Below are 12560 nucleotides of genomic sequence, written 5' to 3'. Positions count from 1 at the left end.
TCCTAAACGATATTATAACCGCGATTGATAATAGACAGTACTGTGCAGCCGTCTTCATCGACCTGGCCAAGGCTTTCGACTCTGTCAACCACCGCATTCTTATTGGCAGACTAAATAGCCTTGGTTTCTCAAATGACTGCCTCGCCTGGTTCACCAACTACTTCTCAGATAGAGTTCAGTGTGTCAAATCGGAGGGCCTGTTGTCTGGACCTATGGCAGTCTCTATGGGGGTGTCACAGGGTTCAATTCTTGGGCCGACACTTTTCTCCGTGTATATCAATGATGTCGCTCTTGCTGCTGGTGACTCTCAGATCCACCTCTACGCAGACGACACCATTTTGTATACATCTGGCCCTTCATTGGACACTGTGTTAACAAACCTCCAAACGAGCTTCAATGCCATACAACAATCCTTCAGTAGCCTCCAACTGCTCTTAAACACTAGTAAAACTAAATGCATGCTTTTCAATCGAACGCTGCTGGCACCCGCCCACCCGACTAGAATCACCACTCTCGACGGGTCTGACCTAGAGTATGTGGACAACTACAAATACCTAGGTGTCTGGTTAGACTGTAAACTCAACTTCCAGACTCACATAAAGAATCTCCAATCCAAAGTTAAATCTAGAATCGGCTTCCAATTTCGCAACAAAGCCTCCTTCACTCATGCTGCCAAACATGCCCTCGTAAAACTGACTATCCTACCGATCCTTGACTTCGGCGATGTCATTTACAAAATAGCCTCCAACACTCTACTCAGCTAATTGGATGTAGTCTATCACAGTGCCATCCGTTTTGTCTCCAAAGCCCCATACACTACCCACCACTGTGACCTGTACGCTCTTGTTGGCTGGTCCTCACTACATGTTCGTCGTCAAACCCACTGGCTCCAGGCCATCTATAAATCACTGCTAGGCAAATCCCCGCCTTATCTTAGCTCATTGGTCACCATAGCAGCACCCACCCGTAGTCTGCGCTCCAGCAGGTATATCTCACTGGTCATTCCCAAAGCCAACACCTCCTTTGGCCGCCATTCCTTCCAGTTCTCTGCTGCCAATGACTGGAACGAATTGCAAAAATCTCTGAAGCTGGAGACTCTTATCTCCCTCAATAACTTTGAGCATCAGTTGTCAGAGCACCTTACCGATCACTGCACCTGTACACAGCCCATCTGAAATTAGCCCACCCAACTACCTCATCCCTATATTGTTATTTATTTTGCTCTTTTGCACCCCAGTATCTCTATTTGCACATAATCTCTTGCACATCTAGCATTCCAGTGTTAATACTATTGTAATTATTTTGCACTATAGCCTATTTATTGCCTTACCTCCATAACTTGCTACATTTGCACACACTGTATATATATTTTCTGTTGTATTTTTGACTTTATGTTTTTTACCCCATATGTAACTCTGTGTTGTTTTTATTGCACTGCTTTGCTTTATCTTGGCCAGGTCGCAGTTGTAAATGAGAACCTGTTCTCAACTGGCTTACCTGGTTAAATAAAGGTGAAATAAAAAAAATAAAAAAAATAAAATCATAGGTACACGTCAACTATGACAGACAAAATGAGGAAAAAAAATCCAGAAAGTCACATTGTAGGATTTTTTATGAATTTATTAGCAAATTATGGTGGAAAATAAGTATTTGGTCAATAACAAAAGTTTCTCAATACTTTATTATATACCCTTTGTTGGCAATGACACAGGTCAAACGTTTTCTGTAAGTCTTCACAAGGTTTTCACACACTGTTGCTGGTATTTTGGCCCATTCCTCCATGCAGATCTCCTCTAGAGCAGTGATGTTTTGGGGCTATCGCTGGGCAACACAGACTTTCAACTCCCTCCAAAGATTTTCTATGGGGTTGAGATCTGGAGACTGGCTAGGCCACTCCAGGACCTTGAAATGCTTCTTACGAAGCCACTCCTTCGTTGCCCGGGCGGTGTGTTTGGGATCATTGTCATGCTGAAAGACCCAGCCACGTTTCATCTTCAATGCCCTCCTGATGAAGGTTTTCACTCAAAATCTCACGATACATGGCCCCATTCATTTTTTCCTTTACACGGATCAGTCGTCCTGGTCCCTTTGCAGAAAAACAGCCCCAAAGCATGATGTTTCCACCCCCATGCTTCACAGTAGGTATGGTGTTCTTTGGATGCAAGTCAGCATTCTTTGTCCTCCAAACACGACGAGTTGAGTTTTTACCAAAAAGTTCTATTTTGGTTTCATCTGACCATATGACATTCTCCCAATCCTCTTCTGGATCATCCAAATGCACTCTAGCAAACTTCAGACGGGCCTGGACATGTACTGGCTTAAGCAGGGGGACACGTCTGCACTGCAGGATTTGAGTCCCTGGCGGCGTAGTGTGTTACTGATGGTAGGCTTCGTTACTTTGGTCCCAGCTCTCTGCAGGTCATTCACTAGGTCCCCCCGTGTGGTTCTGGGATTTTTGCTCACCATTCTTGTGATCATTTTGACCCCACGGGGTGAGATCTTGCGTGGAGCCCCAGATCGAGGGAGATTATCAGTGGTCTTGTATGTCGTCCATTTCCTAATAATTGCTCCCACAGTTGATTTCTTCAAACCAATCTGCTTACCTATTGCAGATTCAGTCTTCCCAGCCTGGTGCAGGTCTACAATTTTGTTTCTGGTGTCCTTTGACAGCTCTTTGGTCTTGGCCATAGTGGAGTTTGGAGTGTGACTGTTTGAGGTTGTGGACAGGGGTCTTTTATACTCATAACAAGTTCAAACAGGTGCCATTAATACAGGTAACGAGTGGAGGACAGAGGAGCCTCTTAAAGAAGAAGTTACAGGTCTGTGAGAGCCAGAAATCTTGCTTGTTTGTAGGTGACCAAATACTTATTTTCCACCATAATGTGCAAATAAATTCATAAAAAATCCTACAATGTGATTTTCTGGATTATTTTTTCTCATTTTGTCTGTCATAGTCGACGTGTACCTATGATGAAAATTACAGGCCTCTCTCATCTTTTTAAGTGGGAGAACTTGCACAATTGGTGGCTGACTAAATACTTTTTTTCCCCACTGTAGGTGTGTTTTCAGCGGGAGAGCTCTCATGAATAAAGAAACTGATTCATTGCAGAAATGGGACTTTGTTTAATTCACTATTAACTAGAGTCTTACAACCTCTGGGAATTATTCAAAGCTTGAGTAACAGTTGAGTTTAACTATTAGAGATAGAAATTCTCGTGACACCCCATCCGACGATACCCCCGGAGAGGGCCAACCAGGCAGGATATAGGCCCATCCACTTTGCAAAGTAATCTATCTTTGAACTTCGAACTTTTGCAACATTTCAAGCTTTAGCAACAGAAATACTTTATGAAAGAGTGAGGGTAGATAGTAATGTGAAGGAAGATTTTGCAACGGAACAATCAATCCCTCTATCCCCCTTCTACTCCCTCTCTCCCCCTTCTACTCCCTCTCTCCCCCTTCTACTCCCCCTCTCCCCCTTCTACTCCCTCTCTCCCCCTTCTCCTCCCTCTCCACCCTTCTTCTCCCTCTCTCCCCCCTTTTACTCCCTCTCTCCCCCTTCTACTCCCTCTCTCTCCCCCTTCTACTCCCTCTCTCTCCCCCTTCTACTCCCTCTCTCTCCCCATTCTCCTCCCTCTCCCCCTTCTACTCCCTCTCTCCCCCTTCTACTCCCTCTCTCCCCTTCTACTCCCTCTCTCCCCCTTCTCCTCCCTCTCCCCCCATTCTCCTCCCTCTCCCCCTTCTTCTCCCTCTCTCCCCCTTCTTCTCCTTCTCTCCCCCTTCTACTCCCTCTCTCCCCCTTCTCCTCCCTCTCTCCCCCTTCTCCTCCCTCTCTCTCCCCCTTCTACTCCCTCTCTCCCCCTTCTACTCCCTCTCTCCCCCCCTTCTACTCCCTCTCTCCCCCTTCTCCTCCCTCTCTCCTCCTTCTACTCCCTCTCTCTCCCCCTTCTCCTCCCTCTCTCCCTCTTATACTCCCTCTCTCCCCCTTCTCCTCCCTCTCTCCCCCCTTTTACTCCCTCTCTCCCCCTTCTACTCCCTCTCTCTCCCCCTTCTACTCTATCTCTCCCCTTCTTTTCCCTCTCTCCCCCTTCTACTCCCTCTCTCCCCTTCTCCTCCCTCTCTCCCCCCTCTACTCCCTCTCTCCTCCTTTTACTCCCTCTCTCCCCCTTCTCCTCCCTCTCTCCCCCTTCTACTCCCTCCCTCCCCCCTTCTCCTCCCTCTCTCCCCCTTCTACTCCCTCTCTCCCCCTTCTCCTCCCTCTCCACCCTTCTTCTCCCTCTCTCCCCCTTCTACTCCCTCTCTCCCCCTTCTCATCCCTCTCTCCCCCCTTTTACTCCCTCTCTCCCCCTTCTACGCCCTCTCTCTCCCCCTTCTACTCCCTCTCTCTCCCCCTTCTACTCCCTCTCTCTCCCCATTCTCCTCCCTCCCCCTCTCCCCCTTCTACTCCCTCTCTCCCCCTTCTCCTCCCTCTCTCCCTCTTATACTCCCTCTCTCCCCCTTCTCCTCCCTCTCTCCCCCCTTTTACTCCCTCTCTCCCCCTTCTACTCCCTCTCTCTCCCCCTTCTACTCCCTCTCTCTCCCCCTTCTACTCCCTCTCTCTCCCCATTCTCCTCCCTCTCCCCCTTCTACTCCCTCTCTCCCCCTTCTACTCCCTCTCTCCCCTTCTACTCCCTCTCTCCCCCTTCTCCTCCCTCTCCCCCCATTCTCCTCCCTCTCCCCCTTCTTCTCCCTCTCTCCCCCTTCTTCTCCTTCTCTCCCCCTTCTACTCCCTCTCTCCCCCTTCTCCTCCCTCTCTCCCCCTTCTCCTCCCTCTCTCTCCCCCTTCTACTCCCTCTCTCCCCCTTCTACTCCTTCTCTCCCCCCCTTCTACTCCCTCTCTCCCCCTTCTCCTCCCTCTCTCCTCCTTCTACTCCCTCTCTCTCCCCCTTCTCCTCCCTCTCTCCCTCTTATACTCCCTCTCTCCCCCTTCTCCTCCCTCTCTCCCCCCTTTTACTCCCTCTCTCCCCCTTCTACTCCCTCTCTCTCCCCCTTCTACTCTATCTCTCCCCTTCTTTTCCCTCTCTCCCCCTTCTACTCCCTCTCTCCCCTTCTCCTCCCTCTCTCTCCCCCTTCTACTCCCTCTCTCCCCCTTCTCCTCCCTCTCTCCCCCCTTTTACTCCCTCTCTCCCCCTTCTACTCCCTCTCTCTCCCCCTTCTACTCCCTCTCTCTCCCTCTTATACTCCCTCTCTCTCCCCATTCTCCTCCCTCTCCCCCTTCTACTCCCTCTCTCCCCCTTCTCCTCCCTCTCTCCCTCTTATACTCCCTCTCTCCCCCTTCTCCTCCCTCTCTCCCCCCTTTTACTCCCCTCTCTCCCCCTTCTACTCCCTCTCTCTCCCCCTTCTACTCTATCTCTCCCCTTCTTTTCCCTCTCTCCCCTTTCTACTCCCTCTCTCCCCTTCTCCTCCCTCTCTCCCCCCTCTACTCCCTCTCTCCTCCTTCTACTCCCTCTCTCCCCCTTCTCCTCCCTCTCTCCCCCTTCTACTCCCTCCCTCCCCCCTTCTCCTCCCTCTCTCCCCCTTCTACTCCCTCTCTCCCCCTTCTCCTCCCTCTCCACCCTTCTTCTCCCTCTCTCCCCCTTCTACTCCCTCTCTCCCCCTTCTCCTCCCTCTCTCCCCCCTTTTACTCCCTCTCTCCCCCTTCTACTCCCTCTCTCTCCCCCTTCTACTCCCTCTCTCTCCCCCTTCTACTCCCTCTCTCTCCCCATTCTCCTCCCTCTCCCCCTTCTACTCCCTCTCTCCCCCTTCTACTCCCTCTCTCCCCTTCTACTCCCTCTCTCCCCCTTCTCCTCCCTCTCCCCCCATTCTCCTCCCTCTCCCCCTTCTTCTCCCTCTCTCCCCCTTCTTCTCCTTCATTCCCCCTTCTACTCCCTCTCTCCCCCTTCTCCTCCCTCTCTCCCCCTTCTCCTCCCTCTCTCTCCCCCTTCTACTCCCTCTCTCCCCCTTCTACTCCCTCTCTCCCCCCCTTCTACTCCCTCTCTCCCCCTTCTCCTCCCTCTCTCCTCCTTCTACTCCCTCTCTCTCCCCCTTCTCCTCCCTCTCTCCCTCTTATACTCCCTCTCTCCCCCTTCTCCTCCCTCTCTCCCCCTTCTACTCCCTCCCTCCCCCCTTCTCCTCCCTCTCTCCCCCTTCTACTCCCTTTCTCTCCCCCTTCTACTCCCTCTCTCCCACTTATCCTCCAGCTCTCGCCCCCTTCTCCTCCCTCTCTCTCTCCCTTCTCCTCCCTCTCTCCCTTCTCCTCCCTCTCTCTTCCAACTCTTACCCAGGCATCTTTCTTTTTCAATATTTCAGAGGTCACCTGGCCACAGTTGATAGTGTGCATGCAAAGAAGTGAAGGAGCACCAGAGTCAGAGACCCGGCCTGCTGTGAACTTTGAACTCCTGTAATATGGCTTACTACAGCCCAACCAGTAGCAAAGCACTGTGAAGTAGGGTTGCCACATCTGAAATCACATTCTATAGCAACACTATAACATGATGACTCTAGGATAATGTGGTGATAATAATAAATAATAAAACCCTTACTATCTGAGATAAGGTTAGGGGTTAGGTTAAGGTTAAAGGTTACATTATGGTTGGATAAGTTGGATGTCTTATTTGTCAACACCTGCAACATGGCCTATCTTCCATGGCCCTGTTCAAATACTTTCATAATGCTTCATTAAGTAATCACCAGTTAGACATGACTGCACAGGCGAAAGATATCCATCTGTCTAAGTGCAAGAGGTCTTCTAAACACAGGACCCTTATTTCTGGGTAGACAGACAGATAGACAGTAACAACAGACTTTCTCTCCCCCCCTCACCCCCCCTCCCCTCTCTTTCTCTCTCTCTCTCCTTCTCTCTCACACACACACTGACACACACACACACACACACACACACACAAAGACACCCTGTTGTCACACTCCCCCTCCAGAACCTCTCTCTAATCATCATTCCTATACTCATTTACTCCTACCAACCACAGGACTCGGAGAAGCTACAACTGGCTCTGTCAATGAACTGTGACAAGGTGTTGTTCTTTGGGTTTTTCTCCTCCCTCTCTCGCCTTCCGGGAACACTAATTGGCCACATGCAGAGTAATGTGACCATTCGAATCATCCTCGGCAGAGAGCCGGAGCTGCAGATCGGAAGAGCAGAGCGTTGGGCTCAGTCCGGGTCCCACGCCGAAGAGTTCCTGGGGTGACACTTTCTTTTTCCTTCCTTTACCTCGGGAATACCTCAGGATTTACCCCCCATCTTCTCATCCCACGGATTTGGTGGTTCTCCCGCCCCTGGCCTCGCCTCCTGCCCGCCCTCGGATCAGCGCTCGGGTGAAAAGGGCACCATCAGAGGGGTGATCCCTGGCCCTTGTGCTACACTGCGGTGAGTAAATTTACGGACGGACAGGGAGTCAGACGACACCGGCCACTGAGAGGAAGAGAGAGAGGGTAATACAAGACTGTGTGTGAGAGAGACAGAGAGAGAGACAGAGAGGGAGACAGAGCGAGAGACAGAGCGGCAGAGAGAGAGAGACATCGATAGAGAGAAAGTGAGAAAGAGGGAGAGAGAGAGACAGAGAGAGAGACAGACAGAGAGACAGAGAGGGAGACAGAGAGAGAGACAGAGGGTTGAGAAAGGGAGAGAGAGAGAGACATCGATAGAGAGACAGACAGACAGAGAGACAGAGAGGGAGATAGAGACAGACAGACAGACAGACAGAGAGACAGAGAGGGAGACAGAAAGAGAGACAGGGGATTGCATCACTACAGAAAAAGCAGAAAAATCTGTCCCAAAAAAAGTTAGACTTTCAACTTCAAATTGCAAGATTGATTTTGTGCAACATTCTTGAACATTGTGCAAGAAATTGACTAGCCGAATCACCTATACCAGCAAAGCTTAACCAAGACTGTGTCTACTGTCAATCATGTACATGTAAATGAATACATAAACACAGCTTGTACCCTCAGAGACCCTAGACTGAAGAAGTCAAATAACAGGTCAACTTTTTCCAGCTTGAAGTAACAAAATGGGTGTTTCTTTTAATGTTTAACACATGTTAGATATAGGCCTAAGTAGGACAAAGGGAGGTCAACTTGGACAACCTGTCCAATTCTGTTTCATAACCACAGGGAAAGCATTTACAGGATTTAGCTATAATATAATTGAGTCTATAACTGTTTAGCTCCGAGTGGTTAACAGCTTCTCCCCTCTTGTCCTCATTGGATCTCTATGGGGAGGGGGGTAAAGCTGGACATTAGACGGGGAAGTGGAGTTTCCATCCATATGCTATTAAACTTTAACACTTGTCAGATGCAGTAATCAATACCAGTGGAGGCTAGTGGAGGGAGAAATCGGAGGACAAGTAAAACAGCCTCTTCCTACATATACCTATGCCCCCTTAAACTTTGACACCTAATACAAACACTCAATAACATGCTGGTAATGTGTTTTCTACAATTGACGTATCCGCTGGAAAATGGTAAACTCTCCTGCACCCCACTTTGCCATGATAGAGGGCCTCGGCAGCTATGTAGCCAAGCCATCTCCAACCAACAACCCCAAACTGTCCCAGCAGCCACTGAGCCTCCTCATCCATCCACAGAGAGAGCCCACAGAAAGAGTGCTGTTTGTTAGCATCATCTAATAGCCGCCGCTATCTCACAAACACACTGAGGAGAAAATGGCCACCAGGCCCAACAGACATGGGGGGGATATGGGAGATTCGTAACCACTGTGTGTGTGTGTGTGTGTTTGCCTCCCCTGCACGCCGCATGCTCCTCATGTGACAGCCTCTCTGATGGCCTCTCTCAAGATGGCATCCCCCCACCTCAGGACAATGAAGCGCTTCTTACTGCGCTAACACGTAGCCGTGCTTACCCATTACCCTATAGTATTTCTGTAATAACAGTCCCATGCTTGGCCTAGAGAGCAGAAGCGACAGCTAGAAGCTAGCCGCTGCAGCCTGACTTGTTAGCCCATGCCAGTGATTAGTTCTGACTATAACAAATCTGTAATTGAATTAGCCAACATAAGTGCCTCAATATTCCCCATTTTATGACCCACAATTTAAATGTTGATGAATAAAACCCCTCAGAAACATAGAGTTACTCCAGTGAGGTTCCCACGACATTTAGCAACGATTTTGTCTTTTGTGACTGTCCTCGTGTGTAGTCAAGGCTCAGGGCTAGTTTTTACTACCAAGTGTAATTTTAGCCGTATAATACACAGAAAAAAACGATAACACGATTTTCTACTTTGTTAACTGTACAAATATTGAACAGCTTTTGACATTTACATTTATTGAAGAGTGTTTTTGTATCAAAGGAATAGCTTTGTTAGCTGTATATTCCATCTATACTTACAAACAGTACATGGTGCACAATTTACAGGCTAAAGTTATAAACAGGACAGTTTTTTTTTGCAATGCATCCCTTTATGTCCCTCTGGTCCATGATGTGAGTTAGATACAGCATTTAACATACATTTTTGTATTTTTTTCTCAGCTCATCTCTTACAGCCAGCAAATACTGTACATACACAATGCAAACAAGAGACTTCATGGGTTCATAAAAAGCATCTTTAATCTCACAGAATGACTTTTATTTTCATATAAACCTCAAACATCATCACACTCTCTTCTTGGTGAACCTTCATTCATGTCCATGTTCTGACGGAAATATTCTATCATATAGTCTACAGTCAGTACTTGAGGAGGGTGTGTGTTACTTATCCAAGTGATCATCCATAAAGCATTGTAACATGTTGCTGAACAAGACTAGAGAACAGATGGGAGAGAGAAGTCCCAGTCTGGTACTGTAGTGATTGTTACTGAGTCTGTTCCTCCCAGATTAAACTCACCACATTCCTGCTCTGCATGTCGCTGTGTTCCACTGACAGATACCCCACTGAGCACTTCTCTAATCACCTGCAACAACATTCTAGACGTTTATGGAAGTTTCTGTCTCTCTCTGTCTGTCCCCCTATGTACATAACCAACTACATAACAATGTCAAAGTGGATTTGTAAAGTCAAAGTTGTCCATGTTTACAAAGTTATTATAAACGGTCCTCTATGATTCTTGGCATGATTGTGCTTGTTTCCAGATACCTTCATCCTGACCTGCCCACTCGCCTGCCCTCGACCCCTCACCTCCCTGTAACCATGACCACCAAAACAACCAATGACCTGGACGGGAACAAGGTCTCCTCCTCCCCTCTCCTGTTGTCCACATCATCCCCGTCCTACCTGTCTTGCCAGCGCCTAGTGACCAAGGACGGTCACTGCGCCCTGCGCTCCTCCCCTCCCTCTCCTGGCCTGTGGCCCTCCTGGGCCTCTGCCTCTGCCTGGCTGCTAGCCCTACAGGTAAAATAAATGAGTTGACACACACCCTAAATAGTTGAGGTGTAGAGGTGCTGCTGACTAAACAGAAAAGTCAATTTAAAATAAAAAGTTACACACAGACACTCTACGGGCCGGTTATGCCGAAATAGATTAAGACTAGTCCTGGATTTAAACTCTCAATTGAGAATATCCATTGAACTTGATTATTAGACCAGGATTAGCCTTTATCTGTGTCTGGGAAGCCAGCAATAATTGAATGGGTATATACACCCTGGCTCTTCCCTGCAGGACCTGTGGGGGGCAGTGGTGTGCCTGCGCTGGCGCTGGGTCCTCTTGGCCTTCTGCACCTCCTTCGTGGCCCACTGGCTGCTGTTCGCCTGCCTGTGGTACCTACTGGCCCACCTCAATGGAGACCTGGCGGTGGAGGACCACGACGCTCCTCCAGAGGGACACGTGGTGTGTGTCAAATACATCACCAGCTTCACCGCAGCCTTCTCCTTCTCCTTGGAGACCCAGCTGACCATTGGGTACGGCACCATGTTCCCCAGTGGGGACTGTCCCAGCGCTATAGCCCTGCTGGCAGTTCAGATGCTGCTGGGCCTCATGCTGGAAGCCTTCATCACAGGTACTTTATAATGGAGAGGAGCACTTCTCTTTCTCACTTGCTCAGTTTGTTGTTGTACGTTTCAATGCTGAGGACACAGCTGTTTGGTCTTCTTCATCTTGTATTTATTTATTTATTCTTATTCTATTATTTTGCTTTCTTTTTTATATTCGATCTTTGTTTCACCTGGGCTCTTGAGATAAAATAACAACAAAACATACATATTTCGAAGGAAAACGACTGATATCTACATCTTCACTTTTTCTCTCTCCCTTTCCCGCTCTTCAGGTGCGTTTGTGGCTAAGATCGCCCGTCCCCAGAAGCGTGCGGGGGCCATCCAGTTCAGCCCCCAGGCGGTGGTGGGTCAGCACCAAGGCCAGCCCTGCCTCGTGTTCCGGGCCACTAACCTTCTGCGCCGCCCCCTGGTGGACGTGGAGGTCAGTGCCGTGCTGTACGAAGAGAGAGACAACCAGGTCCTGCACCAGACCAACCTGGACTTCCAGCTGGACCGGCTGGGTCCGCGCCCCTGCCCCTTCTTCATCTTCCCCCTCACCTTCTACCACGTCCTGGACCGCCAGAGCCCCCTTTACCCGGCCCTGCGTGAGGGCAGCGCCAGCCACTTTGAGCTAGTGGTGTTTCTCTCCGCCTCCCAGGAGGGCACGGGCGACGCCTGCCAGAAGAGGACGTCCTACCTGCGCCAGGAGATCCAGTTTGAGCGGCGCTTCGTGCCTGCCATGGGGCTGGACAAGCAAGGCAGGTACCAGGTGAGCAGTCAGCACTTTGGCATTGCCCACTGCAATGAGCCTCTGGACAAGGAGTGTGTGGTGCAAATCAACGGGGATGGGAGTGACAGGATGGAGTAAGGGAGGGGAAGGAGGAGGGGAAGAATGAGGGGTGGGAGGAGGGGGACAACGAGGGGTGGGAGGAGGGGGACAACGGGGGTGGGAGGAGGGGGAGAGGGTAATAGATGAGAGGAGTAAGGGACAGAGAGAAAGGCGGGATGGGTGGGTTCCGGGGTTTAGAATATATATATAAATATATACACACTACTGGTCAAAAGTTTTAGAACACCTACTCATTCAAGGGTTTTTCTTTATTTGTACTATTTTGTTACATTATAGAATAATAGTGAAGACATCAAAACTATGAAATAACACATATGGAATCATGTAGTAACCAAGAAAGTGTTAAACAAATCTAAATATATTTTATATTTGAGATTCTTCAAATAGCCACCCTTTGCTTTGATGACAGCATTGCACACTCTTGGCATTCTCTCAACAAGCTTCATGAGGTAGTCACCTGGAATGCATTTCAATTAACAGGTGTGCCTTCTTAAAAGTTAGTTTATGTAATTTATTTCCTTCTTAATGCATTTGAGCCAATCAGTTGTGTTGTGACAAGGTAGGGCGGGTATTCAGAAGATAGCCCTATTTGGTATTAGACCAAGTCCATATTATGGCAAGAACAGCTCAAATAAGCAAAATAAACAACAGTCCATCATTACTTTAAAACATGAAGCTCAGTCAAATCTGGAAAATTTCAAGAACTTTGAAAGTTTCCTTAAGTGCAGTCGCAAAAACCATCAAGAAGTAT

General features: G+C 48.8%; 1 protein-coding gene across 1 annotated transcript; it reads left to right on the top strand.

Moving 5' to 3' along the window:
* Positions 1-10180: 10180 nt before the first annotated feature.
* LOC311105899 (inward rectifier potassium channel 13-like) lies at positions 10181-11827 on the top strand (the record flags this gene model as incomplete). Its single annotated transcript, XM_084148122.1, has 3 exons — positions 10181-10381; positions 10649-10985; positions 11253-11827. 3 exons carry the CDS (start codon positions 10181-10183, stop codon positions 11825-11827), a joined length of 1113 nt encoding a protein of 370 aa, XP_084004248.1.
* Between the last annotated feature and the right edge of the window lie 733 nt (positions 11828-12560).

Source organism: Coregonus lavaretus (assembly GCF_964263955.1).
Source record: "Coregonus lavaretus genome assembly, chromosome: 30".
In the NCBI taxonomy this organism is placed as follows: domain Eukaryota; kingdom Metazoa; phylum Chordata; class Actinopteri; order Salmoniformes; family Salmonidae; genus Coregonus; species Coregonus lavaretus.
This window is presented reverse-complemented; position numbering and strand designations above follow the sequence as displayed.